This window comes from Sarcophilus harrisii, chromosome 4 (genome assembly GCF_902635505.1).
Source record: "Sarcophilus harrisii chromosome 4, mSarHar1.11, whole genome shotgun sequence".
Lineage (NCBI taxonomy): Eukaryota > Metazoa > Chordata > Mammalia > Dasyuromorphia > Dasyuridae > Sarcophilus > Sarcophilus harrisii.
In genome coordinates, this window is record NC_045429.1 from 229,443,408 (window position 1) to 229,462,442 (window position 19,035).

The window sequence follows — 19,035 nt, forward strand, 5'->3', positions numbered from 1 at the left end:
TTAATGATCAGGCTGTCCAGGAAATAAATTCACTCAATGTAAAACAGAGCTTTTGTAGGAAAACGTTCCTTGTACTCTGTGTGGCAACTCATTAAATGATAATGAGAGCTAAGGTATGACTACTCTTGTGGGTTGAATGAGGTAGAATTAAGATGGAGTTCATGGGAACCTTGGAGGCTGGGATATTTAGAGGGGGAAGGGAAGCAGAGAGAAAGAACACCCTGCATTTTATATGATAGCAAGCAATGTTGATATTATCAGGAAAAAGTTGGATATTGGGGAAAACCAGAATATCAAAGAACTGTGAGAGAGAGAGAGCTCTAGGATGAAGAAATCAATGAAGAGAGCGGGCATAGGCAGAGGAAGATAGGAATTTGAAAGGGATAAGGTAAATGCTGAAAATATAAGAATTAGCAAGGAAGAGGAGTTTTGCTAAGATGGACATTGAATCTAAATCCTAGGGAATCAGGGTAGTAGGAGATGTGAATGTACTAGTTATACTGTTGAGGATAGGAATTAAGCTAAATTTGATTAGAACTTCCATAATTTAGCCTGCAATCAATTTAATAATATTTTATTAAACACCTACTATATGTTAGGCATTATAGATACAAATACCAAAGAGAAATGATCTAATTAGAATGCTGATATCCAAAACACAACTCATCATCTCTCTTATTTTTCCCCCTTCCCAATCTTCTCCTCAACTTCACTATTACAATTAAGGGTACCATTATGCCTCCAGTCACATAGGCCAGAAACTTTGATGTCATCCTTTACTTCTAAACATCAATAACCCTACATATCCAATTTGTTGCCAAATTTTGTCATTTTTATCTTTACATCTCTTATCTATGTTTCTTTCTCATACATTATTTCATGTCTCTCTCTTCAAGCTGTTTTCCACCAATCTGCCACAGTAATTTTAAAAAATTATAAGTCTGTCCATGTTAACTCCTTGTTCAATAATCTTTAGTGGCTCCCTACTACCTTCAATATATAAATATAAACTGTCATTGCTATTTAAGGTTCTATGACCCAGCCACACTGGCTTGCTTGTTACAAGAGTGGTCTGGGGGGCCAGTGTATGTTAGGACAGCACTTGAACTTTCCGGAAGTCTTTGGGGGTTTAATTTTCAAGTTCAGTGAGAAAAGTAAATAGTTCCTGTCTTTCAAGCAGTCGGGTTTTAAATGCCAGCTGCAGAAAATGAAGTCAGTATAATTTGTATATTTCTACCAACTCTGCAACTAAAAACAAACACATAACCCAACCCCTCCACTTTTTTCTAGCACTACAGGTGCAGCTAGGTCCTCAATTGGAGGAACTGTTACCAAGATAATAATTTTAAAATTCTAATTACAGCAGCTTTCGGACCCCTTCCCCTCCCCCTTTCCACTTGCTTACCCTATAGATAGATTTGCTCTTCGCTTTTAAAGACTTGTACGAAACTGCGGGGCTTTTTCATTTGCAAATCCAACCCCGGGAAGTCCCAGGGAACTTCACCCTGATTTTCTAGAAGCACAAAACCAGGCTGAGGCATTTCAGGGTTCACGTCCCAGAGCCCCAGGAGAAAAGACTCAGTCATAAGGGGAAGCGCCCGAGGTTCTAAGGAAAGATTGAGGCATTTGGATCCGAAAGACGTAAGTTAAAATTCTGTCAGCCGTGTAATCTTGGGCAAATACTTTCCCTAGGAATCAGTTTCCTTAAATCTAAAATGAAGCGTTTGTTGTTGTTTGGGAGTGGGGGTGGGGAGGGACGGCAGTGTGTATCTTTTTCTGATTTTGTAATTAGCAGTAAAAATAATTACAGCTAGTATCTACATAGGGCCGTCAGGTTTGTAAAGCGCTTTACATGTTAACTTACTTGTAACAGAGGGGATTGGGTTCCCCTGAGTGTTGGAAACTCGAAGTTTGAATACCGCTCTGTGGTTACCGTTCTCTTCTCCTTCGGGGCAGACATAAGGGAAGACGTGCACTTAGAGATGGAGAGGAAGGGAAAGGCTACGCACAGAATTATCATTTTCCCTCCACTAGATCTCACCCGCAGCTCTCTCACATCAGACTGCCCGCAGCGGAGATTTACATGGAACCTCTAGATCAGCCCCTAAGTTTTTACCCCTCCTTCTTTTCTTCCTAAAAGGAGACTGGCATCTATGTAGGACTGTAAGGGAACTGTCTAAGAGATCTTCGTAGGTATCAGGAGCAGAAGGGAGGTGCGTGGGGAGTCTCGGAGCAGGGAGGCGGCAACTAAGTACCGTTTGCTTCTTTCGTCTCACCTGCGCTAGGAGACCTCGGCTTCTTCCTAATGGGCTTTGCAAAGAGAGACTACTGTTAGGAAGGGTGAGGTGGTAGGGAAGGGAAATGGGGACGGAAACAGGGCTGTCAGTAAGTCTAGGGTGTAGGGGCCGGGAGGATGGAATTGGAATGAACCGTTATAAGCTCTTTGATGTAGCACTGGAAAACAAACAACCTACAAAAACACTCCCCCAAAACCAAGTCATCTAGTTCAACCTTCTCGTTTTACAGATGTAAAAACTGAGGTCCAGGGAAGGGAAGCGATTTGCCTCTTATCTCATCAGTAGCATCAGAGGCTTTTTTAGAACTTAAGTCCACTGGCTCAAAAACCTCGAATTCCATCTGTTGCACCAAGCTTTCAGGGCCCAAGCGGCGGAGTCCTCAGGGATTTCTTGCAACTGTGGGTCCCACCTGATTTTCCCCCTAGGCCTTCAGAAGGTTTTCTTCAGACAGTTTCCTCGGGAGCTTCCCGACCCTCCGAGAGGATCAGTTTAATTTTTAAAAAGAAAAGAAAAGGGGAAAAAAACCGCGTGCCGGCCTTATACATTCTTTGTACCCAGAAGAGTTGTTTGGAATTCATAATGGGTAGTGGAAAACTATGCACAGCTATTTGGGTGTTTTTTGATTCCTTCTTTCCCCGTCCCCCTTCCCCCCAGTCCTCCGGGCATTTGTTTTTCCCTGTTGTGACTAATTAGGGATGGTTGGATTTTCTGAACTGTTCGTGCCTTCCCAAAATGAAAATGGATTATCCTATATTTTTTTTTAGAAAAATGCAGTGGAAACATTTTTTTTCTAAAAATTAGGATTTCTTTCATATTGAGATAAGTAATTTAGATGATAACTAGAGATAGGGTAGTATCACTGGACAGTAAATCATTTGAGAAGAAAGAGGAGGAAGAAGAGAAGAAAGAAGGAGGAAGAAGAGAAGATAGGAAGAGGAAAAGAGAAGAAAGAAGAAGGAGAAGGAGAAAGAGACAGTGAGAGCTGAATTGCTGATTTTATGGCCAATCCGTTAAGAAGCATTTATCAATCAGGCATGATTGTTATGTGCCAAGCATTATACTAACTTCTGGGAAAACAAATCAGGAAGACAGTTCCTAAAAAGAAGTTGGAGACAGAAAGAAAGGGAGAGGGAATTGGAGAGAAAGTGAAGGGAGAGAGATTGAAGTTCTTTAAGATTGGAATGTTTTCCTTCTTTATCTGTACCAATTAGTTTCTGGTTTCCTTCCTATAGGCACAAATCCCACCTTCCCCAAGAGGCCTTTCTCAGTCCCTTTCACCACCTCAGCTACTAATGTCAGTCCTTTCAGATTACCTTCCATCTGTTCTATATAAATCTTACATGTGCCTAGTTATTTATATGTTATCTTCCCCATTACAATGTACATTTTTAGAGAATGAAATGGTTGAAAGTTGCAAAGAGAAAATTAGGTTTGGTTATAAGGAAAAAAAAATTTCCGATGATTGGATTTATCTGAAATTGACCATTTTGGGAGGTAGTCAATTGTTCCTCATCGGATATTTTTGAGTAGATACTAGCAGAGCACATGTTGAAGGTATTGTAAAGGATTCTTGTCCAGGTATAACAGGAGTAGAAGTCCTTTTCAACTCTGAAATTTTAGGATTCCATTATATATCTAAGGTTATATTCAATATCATTAGATTTAGGGAATATGGAGCCTGGAAAAATTGTCCTTTAAGAAATTACTTTTTTTTTTCTTGTACTAGTTTTTATTACACTTGCAGAGTATAAATTTTTATTAGTAGGATCATAGGAATTAGAATTGAATGCGACCTTAGAGTTCATTTATCTTCTTTTTACATTGGATGAAATCTTAGTGTTCAGGTCCTGAGGAACTAGGTAGGTTTGACAGAAAGAACCTGAAATACTAATAAAATTACTCCTTGAGTAATCAAAGAAGGGTACTGATAGGGATCATTTAACTTTATAATCCCACTCTCTTCAGAAACATTTTTTCCTAAATGGAAACATTTTCTCTATAAATCTGTCCATGGCCCATGCCATCACTGCTGAATCCTTTTGGGTTAAGCCTGACACTGCTTCTGTATTGTGGTGTCTTTCTCCTCCTCCTACCTCCATGGTGTCTTTCTCCTTCTTATAACTAATTCTTTTAGGGTGCTATATTACTTTTAGGATTTAGCCTGCCAGTCAGTAAAATACTCCCACTTTATCAAATATTTCCTTTCTCCTGGTTAATTGTGAGTTCTATTAAGGAACTTGTCTTTTTCATTGTTAATTGTTAAAACCAGTATGCTCTCCAAGCTCTATTACATATTTACCACTCCTGGTATCTATTGTATCTCATTTTGTTGGTAGCTTTTTCTCATAAATAAACCTACCTTTTGTCAAAGAGAATGGTCATTGCGAATTTTAATGTGACCAAACCCTAACATTTGGTACCCAAACCTCAGACATATTGGAACAAGGAATACCATCCTTAACACATCATTGGGCTCAGAGAGGTCAAATAGAAAGTGAGTCATAGAGACTGGATTTGAGTCCCAGTCTTCTGACCATGAATCCAAAACTTTTCTCAGTATACTATGTAGCTGTCATGAATATTTCAGGGTGCATTTATATAATTCATATACCATGAATATAAATTTGAGGTATTAAATTTTATTTGAGCTAAGTTAGATGTTCATAGCCATAAATTGTATGAAAGTTTTTAAAAGGAGAAATTGTGGATGGGATGGAGAATGGACAAGACTCCCTCAATTTCACTAATGGTCAGGAGGTGCTCTTTTATAATTATTTTTCAGATGCTAACATAGAGAAAATAATTATATGCCTTGAACTCAGTTTTGGTTCAGCGAATACTACTGAGTGTTTAGGTATAGCTAGTGATTAGGAAAATGTTGAATATTTCAACTGTTATTACTGTTGGTAGTTGGACAGTAGAAACTGCTTAACAACTTTTCATCTTTTTCTTTGGCAGCCTGGCAAAGAACAACAACTTGGAGAAAGTATCCCTGCAGAAATGCCTACCATTAATGCTCTTATGATTATACAACTCTGTGTCCTTATGGCTGCATTCCCAGCTCAATATTTACTTGCTCAATGGTATAGAACTGATTCTATTCAGGGCCTTCAAGTAATTGAAAGGTGGTATTCTTTATTATCTTTTTATTACTAAGCTTTAGTTTCCTTAAAACTTAGAAAAATGTCCACCAATTTTCTAAGGAGAGCTGTATATATTATTTGTGGTCAACTCTCAAATCAACTTTGAAAAATGTTGGTCTTGTAATTTACCTGGCAAGAAATACATAAGGGATGGCTTGATTATCATACTAACATTTATATCTGCAGTAAAATATCATTAATTTTGAAAATAAATGTGTATATTTCACAATGTATTCAGCACAGTATATATAGAAATGAAGATATTCCCAAAAGAAAATGTAACTATCTTACCAAAGGAGAATATATCATTCTGAAAGAGAAAATAACACAAGTTTGTATGTTCCAGAAGTGTAACTTTTAGTGTTATATTTACTTTGGAGTATTATATTTAACAATCAAACATCTGACCTAAAATAGTATTCAGATGGTCACAAAAACTTTCTGTAATAAAAAATTTTATATAGTTTGCCTTTTGAATCATCCAGAAATAACTCTCAACAAGTCATGGTATAAAAGTTTTATTGTATATTGTTCTATATTGTTGTATACTATATTGTATATTTTCTAAGAACAAATGAACTTAAGAGTAATTTAGATTCAATATTGGAACAAAATGAAACATTCATATATTAAAGTTATTTAAAAGAGATTCCTTGGCCATAACAGGATATTCAATAAGGATAGGAACTGAAGACAACTCAAATTCATTTAGCTTAGGAAAGCTCCCTTGCTTATAAATTACCCATTGTGTGACCCCCCAACCAAACATTGGAGTGTTCCTGGAGTTTTTCATGACTATTTAATATGCATATGCTAAGGAAGTGATAGCAATAATTTGAAGTTTTAGACCTTTAAGCTAATTAAATTTTGAAGAATTATGGCCCATTATGTTCTTCTACTCAGGCAGTATTAGATATATTTTATCTAGACTGCTAGAGATGATTGGTCTGGGTATAGAGGTAGTTTGTTTATCTAAGAGCTTTAGGATCAGACTGATGTTCCCCCAGCTCATCATTAGAATAAGCCCACTTTTCATTATAATATTCATTCTCTCATTAATTGTTAACCAATCAGTTTATTTCTGCCTGTCAGAAATACCCACTCTCCAAGGGTATATAAGTATTAAGGGAGGGAGAAAGGGCATGATTTGGTTTTTTTGTTCCCAAAAGTGCCACTGACAACATTTCATTAATTAATTACTAGTAATAATTAAAAATGATTGTTAATGACCCAGAAATTATTTTGAACTTTTCATAGGTCACACTGAACTAAATTATAGAATATGAATTTAATAGGATACTATTGTCCTATGAGAAATTATGTGAAAAAAATTTTTTCAGAGAAAATTGGTAAGACAGATGAACTGATTCAGATTGAAGTGAGAAGAATCAGGAAAACAATTTATAATATAGTCAACATTGTAAAAATGAACAGTTTTGAAAGACAAAGAAATCTGCTTAACACAAAGGTCAATCAAGATTCCAAATAAACATTACTCTCTTTTCATAAAAGTCACTAATGCTTAATATCAACCTAAGAAGCAGCATGCATATTCATCATGGAATTATGGACCAAGTAGAGTTGGACAAGGAGGCAGGATAAAAGAAACCTTGCCATTTTCTAGGCTTGTTTTTCAGTGTATGAATTGTTTGTTTGTTTTTTTTAGCATTATGACCATCTTCCAGAATATCATAGTTGCATTGCAATTACATTGCAACTATAAAGACGCATTTCAAAGCTAAATACATAAGACTTTTAAGTTCTTCCATACTGCTGGAAGACAGGAATGATATACATGGAATTATGTAATTGAGATCTACATAGAAAGTAGGATATTTCACATGGAAGATAGGAAAGCAGTGAACACTGAATTTCAGAAGTATATTATTGGCTCAATAGATACATGTTTTACTTAGAAATGATTTGGAAAATCATGATAAAATCATGACAAAAATGATAATTCTCTAATGAAACTAATATCCATAGACATCTAAGATCTTACTTGGATAGGACAGGACAAAATTTGTTGAGTAGGATGCCTGCATAAGGTGTATTTCCCTTATATATGTGAATATATTAAGAATTGTGCCATAATTCAAATTGTTCAAATGTCCCATGCCTTTTCTCTTTGGAGAAAAATGTTATATGCATATAATTTAGATTATTTTCTCCTAAAATCATCTTTTATTAAGAGTAATTGCATTTAAATACTTATGGCAAAATGATGCAGCAGCATTAAACTTTTCAGATACCACTGTTTTTGTCCTGACTAAATCCTATTTTGCATATATCATTTTTGTATGCGATTAAAAAAACCCCAGCACCCTTGCAAACATAGCACATACCTAACACTTGCTTCATGTAACTTATTTCCAAGAAACCAGTAGTTTACCATATGTTTTCAAAATATAATAATGTTATAATTTTTAGTGTCTGAAAGTACCAGTTTCATTGTGTTTCTTGAAGAAAACAAATATCCAATTGTACAGGTTTTATATTTATATACCTGTCTATGATGACCATATACTTATGCTCTGATTAACTTTTAAGAAAACAAATTTTATTAACTTAAAATTATGAATGACTAATTTTATTCATTATGAATGATGTGAATTATATAAACATATGTTCAAAACTATAGTAAAACATACTTCACTCACAATTATTCTTTGTGTTGTTTTTGCTATTACTAGACATATCTTACCTAAAATTTGTTTTTCTCCTTTTCAGAATTTTTGTTTAATTTGAATTGAATGTTTCCTTCCAATGTTAATCTGCTCACATGTGGTTATACTTTTAGTGTAAATGTTCTCTTAGTTCTATTTCTCATTTCTATAATGTATTTTTTGTTATATAGATTTATTTAGACATTGCTCAGTTATTGGAAACATGCTTCTAGTTTTCTACATGGATAACATAGTTGAAAATATTTTACATAAGATTACTAAAATTGGACATCCTTAGAGTATATTTCCTGGTAATGGACAAGTAGGACACAAGGTAAAATCGATTTCATATAGTAATTCTCATTCTGTACTTTCAATTTGCTATTCCAAAAAAACCAAAAAAAAACCTATACCAAGTTTCAGTTCTCATGACAGTATGAACATACCTGTTGTCCCATAGTTCCTTTAGATTTGTTTTTATCACTTTTACTTTTGCCAATGTAATAGCTGGGGGCTGTGATATTGCCAGTTTTTTCAATTTACAGTTTCCTGATTATTTGTGACTGAATATTTATTATGTTATTTACAACTTGTATCTCCTCGTCCATAAATTGCTCATATGATAGGATGTTTCTTTTAAAAAGGTATAGCAATTCCTCATATATTTTGAATGTTAGAGTTTAATTTCTAGAAAAACTCTCTTTTAAACAAATATATTTATTGAATTTTCTTTTCATGTTGGCTATATATTTTGTTTTATAGATTTTTTTGAAGTTTTATATACTTATTTAAACATTTATGAAGAAATTATTGTGTGTAGGAAAGAAAGTTAAGGCTGTCCCTCTCCTTGTGGATTATATTTTTCTTGAATAGTTTCTTCCCTTTATTCAATAAATAAAAGTAGAGAAAATTTTGTGTCAAAAAACATTTTATTCAAACTCATGGGCTGTTCCCTTCACTCCACCTCCATGTCTAATTTCATTAACACAAGAATTCACTAACTCCATAAAACTTGCAAAAAGTGTTCTTTCTCTTTACTATGCCTACTTTAAAACTATAGGCTAACTTAAAACAATATTTTTGTTTTAGGTTAATTAGCTACTGGAACAATTTTAGATGGTCATACCTGAGTCTGAAACCATGGGCCAGATATTTAAAGAATCAGGTGGTAAAAATGAGGTAAGGCATAATTATGCTAATAGCTTGTTCTGAGATAAAAATTAAAATCATTACCTAGCAACAGTTCAATCTGATGACTATATTCTTTAAACATACTTTCTTGAACATTATGATCAAAAAATATTTTGCCTAAGAGAGGTGATATAAAATTGAGAATGTTGGGAAAATTCTTTCCTTGTCTCTTCTCCATAAAGTATATATATGATATAGTAAAAGGATAGAGACTTACTTTTAAAATTTTTGTTTTGAGAGCTACTTATTTTTGATCAATAAAGATCTCTTTTCACAGCCTTTTATAACTATTAATGCATTTTCATATTCTACTTTATATTATAGTGATTATAAGTCTTTTCTCCTAGGCTGTAAGCTCCATAAAGGTAGGAATCATCTTTTCCTGATCTTTGTTAGTACCAAAGCTCATCCAGCACAGTCCTTTGCACATAAAAAATTCTCAAATTCTTAAAAAAATATTGAATTCTCATCATTTAGTATAAGTACAGCTATCTTAGTAATAATGATAAAAGGTATGGCAAAAATCATAAACTCCTCTTTTCACAGTTGGAGCTAAGCAGATATCATTATACAGAATTTCCCTTCCACCATACCATAGATCTTGAATTTGAAATATGCAGTTGATACTGTTGAATAGCAGCACACATTTTATACGCTTCATAAGTATTATGCCAGATCAAGACATTGTTTTGTAAAGTAATAAGAAGTCAGTTTATTCAAATCCCAAAGGGGCCTAAATTTGAAATCCTCAATTAGTAGCTATAAGTCTCCCAATAAAAGCAGATTCTTCTCCATTTTACAGTTAAAGGCAAAAAGGAGTTTGCTAGTTAAAAAGAAAAGAGAAGAATTATGTTCAAAGTCTGAATAAAGCCTCAGTTCAGACACCACCTCTTCCTTGTAGGTTTTCCCTTATCTCTGTTCCTCTTATCCCTCTGCTGAAAGTGTTCTTTCCTTTTTCAGCTGCTTCTAGAGTATCTTATCTAGATCTTTTCTTGGACATTCTATATTTATGTGTGAGCCCATTGTGATTTCCATGTAGATTGTAAGTTTCTTGAAGGCACATGGCATTTTTGTATGTTGGGTACTTAGCCTTGCATGTAATAGGTACTTAGTAACTGTTGAATTGAATATGTATTAAAGAAATGCTATATATGTTATATAAAACCAAAATGTACATATTAATACATACATACATATATCTCTTGATATCTACTTTCTTAGGAAGGAAATGCTTAAATGTTTCTTGGGATATGGATGCTGTGTCAAAATAAAATATTTGTCTATATGCACTCATGAATGTACATGTATATGATACATTCATGTGCATATATATGTATATATAATGTGTGTGTGTGTATATATATATATATATATATATATGCATACATATATATTCCTTTGGATGAAATCAGGGATATGTCTGCTGTGTCAAAGTGTATGTCTGTGTACACACACACATATATATAAATGTGTACATCTCAGATATATTCCTTCTTGGTTTTGTCAAAACAATGTATATGTCTCTCTCTGTACATATATGTGAATATGTATATGTGTGTATACAAACACATTCTAACAGACATCTAAATACCTCCTTCCTGGGAAAGCACATCTTCCCCCAAAATATATAAACAAAATTACTTAATTGCAATAACTTTTTTCCTTTTGTGGTTTAGTGTGCTAAAAGGATATACATTAAAAAAAAAAAAAAAAACCCAACAATTTGATCCTGTCATCCATTCTGTTTGACTACAGTTTTCTTGCCTTTTCTTATCTTTTTCATTTACTATACTGTTTAGTCAATATTAATACTGTTCTTCTGGCTTATTTTGTTCACTATGCACTACTCATTTAAGTCTTTGTGTACCTCTGAATTATCCATATTTGCTCTTTATAGAGCTATACTATTCTATTACATTAACATTACTTCTATTTGTTTTGGGCAATCCTCATCTGTGGAGCACCTTTTAGTGGTGAATTCTTTTTCAGTGTCTATTTTTAATAGTAAAAGTTCCATTAGTTAAAATGTGTATAAATTTGTATAAATATTGACTATTTTCCAGAGAGTAGCATTTAATTTTTATAAAACAGTCAGGGAAATAGCAGCTGCTCATGTGCATCAAGGAGCTGAGTGAGGTGAAGAGGGAATACTTTCTAAACACAGAAAGTACCCTGTAGTTCAAACTAAAAATGAAAATTTGTTTCTACCTTCCTTTAGATATCTTAGTTAACAGTATTTTTCTATGGGTTAGAAATGTTGTGGATGTGATATTCTAGGTGGGACAGAATGAAAAATGATTAATTTTAAAACTTTTTCAGTCTTCAGAATCTTAAAACCCTCTGTAGCATTTTCCTTTATTCATATTGTTGGCTGTTATTTCGTTTGTATCTAACTCTTCATGCCCCTTTGTCAAGGTTTTCTTGGCAAGATACTGGAATGGTTTTGCCATTTTTTCCAGATCATTTTATAGATGAGGAAACTGAGGTAAGCAGGATTAAGTTCCTTGCCCAGGGTCACACAGCTGGTATGTGAGGCTAGAATTGAACTCAAGAAAATGAATCTTCCTGACTCAAGACTGGCACTCTATCCATCCGCCGTGCCACCTGGCTGCCCTTATGTTCATGTGCCCTTCCCTTATTAAGTGGGCTTCTAAAGAAGCGGTACCATTTCCATAGGAGTTATAATGGGACCTACAGTATATACACTGGCAATTTCTACAGTGACATTGAGGATGCTTTTGTCCTCCAAGAGGAAGCACCTTGTGGGTCCACATATCATTCAATCAACTACTATAACTTCACTGCAGCTCTGCCTATTTCTGTGTGTCTGGCTATTATTATGTTTCTGCCGCCTTTGCCAGTATAGGTATAAGAAATTCTTTTAAGTCTGTAAACCTATCATTCATTATACCTCATTGATGATAAAGTTGTAGAGTTACTCAGTTTCTGAAATCTTTGGAATTTAATTCAGAAATTGAATAATATGAATCACCATCAAAAAATGGTTCATGAATTATCTTTCCCTTTTATAGACATAAGATTTCTAAGCACTGAAAGCAAACTCTTATTAAAATGACCAGGGAGATGATTGAATTCCAGTATTTTCTTTATATAATTTCACCCTAAAATTCTGCATTCAGCAATTGAATGTCTGAATTTAATCTTGAAGCCTGACAAGTTAGGACTGGGAATGATAAAAGTCTACAGTGACAAAAGAATAGGGCCTTGAGTATCCATTATTTTTTTTAATGTTTCTTTTCATGGTCTCTTAAAAAAGTTAACTTTTAAATCAACTGTATATTCATATTGGTGTTATTTACTGTTATAATGAATCTGTATCTTTTTTCATTCTAGGAACTGGTACAATGAAGGTGAAGAATTTAGCCATGCTTACTTTGCAGGTATTGGGCCAGTCTGCTCTTCATGATCAATAGGAAATTAAATGTATTTCAATTCTTATTGTAATACAAAATGTTTTGAACATTGATGCCAAATTGAACCTGAATTGAAAAAACATTTTCATTTGGTCATATTTATTTGGGCTTGGGCAATTTGGATTGTTGGCTCAATTTTTCTCACTGGGATATAACAATTATGATTCTTTCATCAAAGCAAAAAAAAATTTAAAAGCTAACTTTTCAAAACTCATTACTGTGCACATTTTAAAAGTAGGTTTTAAAAAGGAATATATGTAATAAAAATACTAATTTTTAAACAGCAGCCAAGTAAATTAGTTGATTTTATTGAGATACAGATACATATAATGACCATAACAAAAATTAAAGAATGATCTTTGAGGGCAAAGTATAGAATGATTTGTGATCAGGAATCTATGGAACAAAGAATAATGAAAATTCCTAGGAATATTATAGCCAAATTCCAGAATTCTCAAGTCAAGGAGAAAATATTGCAAACAGCCAGGAAGGAATAATTCAAATCACAAAGCCAGAATAATACAAGATTATTAGCAGTATCTATATCAAAGAATTATAAGGCTTGGAATATGATCTTCTGAAAGGCAAAGAAACGGATTACAACCTACCTAATAAACCTGAGTATAATCCTTCAGGAGAAAACATGGAAATTCAATGAAATAAAAACCTTGCAAGTATTCCTCATGAAAAAGCCACAGTTAAATAGAAATTTTGACTTTCAAATACAAAACTCAAGAGAAGCACAAAAGGGTAAACAGGAAAGAGAAATCATAAGGGTTTCAATGAGATCAAACTGTTTATATTCCTACATAATAATAGTTGTAACTCTTAAAAGCTATCTTGTTATTAGGACTGTTAGGATGAGTATACATGAATTGAATATGATGGGATAATTATCTTAAAAAAATTAAGAAGAGGAACACATTCGAAGGAGGTAGAAAAGGATAAACATCTCACAAAAAAAGAGACATAAAAGAGCTTTTACAGTGGAGGGGAAGAAGTGGAGAAGTTGGGTGGGAGCAAGAATTGACTCAAAGTGGGAACAACATATACAATCAGGTGGATTTTACTCTATAGGAAAGTAGGAAGGCAGTAAGAGAAGGGGAAAGTGATAGATGGGAAAGCAAATCAGGGAGATAAAAGATGGAAGCGAAACACTTTTGAGGATGGACATGGTGAAAGGAGAGAGCAGGATAAACAAGGATGAAGGTAAAATATGATGGAGTACACAGTAATCATAACTGAAAAAAAAATTAAATTTCTCAGATTTAAATTTCTCAACTATATAAAAAACTGAGTCAAATTTATAAAAATAAGAGCCATTCCATTCCTCAAATGATACATGGTCAAGGGATATGAACAAGTAATTTTCAGATAAGTAATCAAAGCTATCTATAATTATATGAAAAAATGCTCTAAATCACTATTGATTAATACAAATTAAAATAGCTTTGAGCTAGCACTCTATCTCATCAAATGGGTTAATATAACAGAAAAGGAAAATAACTAATGTTGAGGGGTTGTAGGAAAATTGAGACACTAATGCACTGTTGGTGACTGATTCGACTATTCTGTAGGGCAATTTGGCACTGTACCTAAAGGACTATAAAACCATGCAAACCCTTTGACCAAGTAATACTACCACTAGATCTGTATTCCAAAGAGATTTTTAAAAACTAAAAAAAGGAAAAGAACTTATATAAAAATACTTAAAGCAGCTCCTTTAATGGGGGCAAAGAATTAGAAACAGAGACTATGCCTATTAATTGGGGAATGGCTGGACAAGTTGTATGTTTCTGATGTAATATTATTGGGCTATCCGAAATGACAAGCAGGTTGCTCTCAGAAAAAATTCTGAATTTAAATGAACTGATGCCAAACGAAATGAGCAAAACCAAGAGACACTATACACAGTAACAATATTGTATAGTGATCAATTGTAAATGACCTATTCTCAGAAATTTAATGATCCAAGACAATGCCAAAGGACTTAAGAAAAATGTTAGCCATCCAGGAAGAAAACAACACAAAACTGATGGAAGCTTAATATAGATCAAAGCATGCTTTTTATTTTCTGTCTGTTTTCTTTTACAACACAACTAATATGGAAAGCTTTACAAGATTGACTATACATGTGTAATCTATATCAAACTGCTTGCCTTCTCAATGAAGAGGGAGAGCAGGGAAAAGAGAAAATTTTGAATTCAAAATTTTAAAAATGAATGTTAAAATTGTTTTTACATATAACATATTGGGAGCAAAATAAAATATTTAATGTATTTTCTAAAATTAAAAAAAAGAAATAGGGAAATCTGGTGAGGAATATAGTAAACTATTATCTGGAATGTTTTCTTATTCCCTTGTCATTTTTGTGTCTTGACTCTTCATGACTCCAACCTTGAGGTTTTCTTGGCAAAGATACTAGAGTGTTTTGCTATTTTCTACTTCAACTCATTTTACAGATGAAAAAACCAAGACAAACAAGGTTAGATGACTTGCCAAGTAGTTCATATATTTTTCTTGTTGTCTTAATTCTGTATGTAAATTTCTTAAACTATTGTAACCTTATCTTTTCACCTACCTTTAAAAAAAAACAAAACTCAGGGATTATTTTGTTTGTGGATTTCTTAGACTAGCACCTTCTGTTATCAGAATTATGTGTAAGTGCCACTAGAATAAAAACATATTTCAAATGACCCAAATATTAATGCTATAAAGGCTTAATGGGGCAGGTAGCTGAAGCTACTCTATGAAGACAGTCTATCATCATGCTTTATTTTTTCTTTCAGCATGGGTAGCTAAATTGTCTTTTTTAGTTTGGAGACCATTAATAAGACTGCTTTTTGGTGATGGTAACTATTTGATACATAGATAAATCATGAAAATAATGTATTCAATAAAATATTTTCTTTGCTTAATATTTTTGTCATTGCTATTATAGAACCAACTCGAGTTCGAAGTCCCAGGCCAGAATTTGTTCAGTTTAACGTGGGAATGGTGATAATTCACAAGCAACTTGGCTTTTCAGGAGTAATTATTGGTTGGGATGTAGAAGCCAGAGGTCCAGAAGAGTGGCTAAAACAAAAATATCCTCCTGAGAAACAGGTCAGAAAATTTTTGAAGCTAGATTAGTACAGATAATTCACTTAATTCATAGGCATTTTAATTTATCCATGTATGTAGAAATTAGTAATAAATGAGTTTAGTTTTTAAAGAAGATCTAAACATATAATAGAAGAAAGAACATATTAGAGACTCATGGATTATTAGATTGAGAAGAGACTTTAAAAATAATCTTTTCTAACCTCTACATTTTACAAAGAAGAAGATAAAAGTTAAGAGGAGGTTAATAAGTGAACTAGAAGAGCTGGGCCTTGAATACAGGTTTTCTGACTCTAACTCCACGTTTTTTCCTACTACAACTTAATTATTTTCAATTTTTTTGAGTTAAAATTACTCATGAAAATATGAAGCAGAGGAGGCTATGTCGTATATTGTAAATATCACTTGTAAACACCACAAATATACCTTAGCACGAATTGAAAAAAGTTACTCCTAAATCACAGATAGTTACAGATTCACAGTTTCTCTTGCTAATGAATGGACACAAAGCAACAGAAAACCAGGTAATTTTTATTACTTTTATATCTTAGAAAAACTACTCCAAGAATAAAAGTTGAACAGGTTTTTTTTTTTTTCTTTGAGAAAGTCATTTAGTTTTGCTGTAATGGTGTAGCTGATATTTTGACACTACAAACTACGCCTTACTAAAGAAGAAGAAACCTGCTACAGCAAGTTTATATAATTTGTAATAATAACAAATATTAATGTTATTTTAATTTAAAATTTTAGACATTACTTTCATAAAATTGGCAACATGTTAATTTTTACATGCATCCTTATTATTTTTCCATTTTTCACAGCATTTAAGAAAATCTCCTCACTATCGAATTCTAGTCAACAAGTACAACAAAATTGGTTTATCTACAGCCTACATTCCTGAGGAAAACCTTAAAGTTATTACTGGACATGAGGTAAAGTATTTTTATTTACAAGCTATTTCTTTCTCCAAAGTTTATTTCTGTGAATTTAAATAGTAAGTATTGGTCTACTAAATGTAGATTAAAAAGCCAAATGTTATAAATCACACAAATTTCAGCATGTAACATTGTTTCAATAATAATGAGCTACAGCCTTATGTGGCAGATTATTATTATACCATGGCTTCCTGCTATATTTTAGATATATATATTAAATCATTATTATGTACATAATAACATATTATTATAATTAATAATTAAAATATATTAAATCTCTTAGTTTAAGAACTTTCTGAGAGGATGACAATGACATGATGCTTTCTGAAAGTGATGACTACAAAACCCTGTAAGATTTATGCCTCCAGAGCTTCACCCATTTTGAGAAATGACAAAGATTGAGGCTCACCTTGAGACACAATCTATCTGGCTCAGCTGTAATTCTCCTTAGTGCCAAGAAATCTTTTAGCAATCTCTTAGCACCTTTCTTTAATGAGGCTCCATCAATGGCACAGATCATGAATTCATAGTTATTATATCACACCTAATATCCTTAAATGAGGATTATGAGGAATATTCTATTTTTGTTATTTTTTAAAATTTTAATCATCTTACCTCTTGTGAAAAAATATTCTCTAATGTTGTACTTATGAACTAATATGAAAAATGATTTTTAGGTATTCCATCCTGATTTGAAAGTCTACTTCAGCACATATGATGGAGTCAGATACATTATGCAGCCATGGCTAAAACAAATCTATCCTGATGATTAAATCTATTTTGTTGTATAATTCACTGTCTACCTTTTTTCTTTATTGTGACAAATGAAAACCAGGGTACAATTGATATAGTTTATTTTTTCTGAAATAAATGAACATTTTAAAAAAACATGACGTCATCCTAAAGTGTTTTCTTTAAAAAGTCAATTCTTACGTTCATGAAAGAAACCAGTTTCCTGCACAACTAAACACAACTCTTTTCCTGAGCTATGAGATAAGGATAAAGAGCTAACATTTATATCATGTTTTAAGGTTTGCAAAGCACTTTACATGTACAATCTCTATTGATCTTCACAATAACCATGTTGGATAGGTGCTATTATTTCCATTTCACAGCTCAGAAATTTGAAATTGAAAGAAGTTTGTAATTTGCTTGGGGACCACAGAGCCAATGAATGTCAGGAAAGAGAATTTGAATTCCAGTCTTCATGATTCCCAATTCCATTATCCTATCCACTATATTACATAGTTGCCCTAAGATAAAGCTATTTCTGTGTTGAGCAATGGTAGATAGTAGTAGCCCTGGATTAGGATGTAGTCTAGCAGAGGGCTAGCAAGCAGAGTAGTTTGGGTCATACCTGAGAAGGGATAATTAAAAAAAAAAGTAGCCAGACAAATATATTCCCCTTCATATCTTCAGATAACCAGTAATGCAGTGGATAGGACATTATGTAATTCTGCCAAATTAAATCTAAAACAAACTCATGGATGAATGAACTTGAAAAAGGATGTTCTTATTAAGTAATAACAATATTGTCACATACTGTCCTAAAGTAAAGACAGTCCCTGACCTCAAGGAATTAACCTTCAAATGTGGTAGGGGAGGAAATAATACACACAAAGGACTGGTGACCAAGAAAGGACACTGGGCTAGAATGTTAAGGCCGGTGAATGAAAGCAACTGAATTGTAGAAGAAATGTGTAACTTGCAGGAACAGAGGCAGAGTTGACTGAATTAGTTTCATTAACTGGGAGAACATCTCCTTATGTAGTCTTTTTTTAAAAAAATTCCTCTGACTTTGTAATTTCTCATGTATGTATGTATTTATATATTGGTGCAAGGCTGCTGCTAAGACTGTCAAGATGAACTGGTTAAGGACAAGAATATAAAGTGAAGAATATTTGAGTTTTTCCTGAAATAATGGATCAAAACATTAGGGTAACCAAAGTAAATGGCTTTTAGAACAGTGATTTTCAAAGTATCCTGCTAAGGGTATTTTTCTTATCATATGGTATTCATGTTTATAGTACCAATATTTTTATTTCTGATAAAAGTTATACTGTGTTTTTCCTAGCATTCTTCACTATCATCTCTTTTAAGGCAACATTTTCATTAATTATATTCTGTTGAGGAACTTTTATGTATATATGTTGTGGCAACTGGGTGGAGAAAATTATCTGATAGTTCTTTGATACATCTTTTTTCCTCTTCAATTTTCCAGCAATCAAACTTATTCTTATGAAGAGTTTTATTATTCTGCCTGCCTT

General features: G+C 33.1%; 1 protein-coding gene across 1 annotated transcript; it reads left to right on the plus strand.

The window, feature by feature from the left end:
* The first annotated feature begins 1,397 nt into the window (after window positions 1-1,397).
* LOC105750462 (F-box only protein 21) lies at window positions 1,398-17,656 on the plus strand. Its single transcript, XM_012549180.3, has 7 exons — window positions 1,398-1,641; window positions 5,256-5,422; window positions 9,196-9,285; window positions 12,652-12,698; window positions 15,673-15,836; window positions 16,655-16,765; window positions 17,446-17,656. The coding sequence occupies exons 2-7, from the start codon at window positions 5,298-5,300 to the stop codon at window positions 17,539-17,541; spliced, it is 633 nt and encodes a 210-aa protein (XP_012404634.1). The 5' UTR covers window positions 1,398-1,641; window positions 5,256-5,297; the 3' UTR covers window positions 17,542-17,656.
* The last annotated feature ends 1,379 nt before the right edge of the window (window positions 17,657-19,035 follow it).

Coding starts and splice junctions, on each gene's coding strand:
- LOC105750462 (XM_012549180.3), top strand. CDS start 5,298: ATGCCTACCATTAATGCTCTTATGATTATACAACTCTGTGTCCTTATG. Junction 12,699..15,672: donor TAGCCATGCTTACTTTGCAG/GTATTGGGCCAG, acceptor TTGCTATTATAG/AACCAACTCGAGTTCGAAGT. Junction 16,766..17,445: donor AAGTTATTACTGGACATGAG/GTAAAGTATTTT, acceptor AATGATTTTTAG/GTATTCCATCCTGATTTGAA.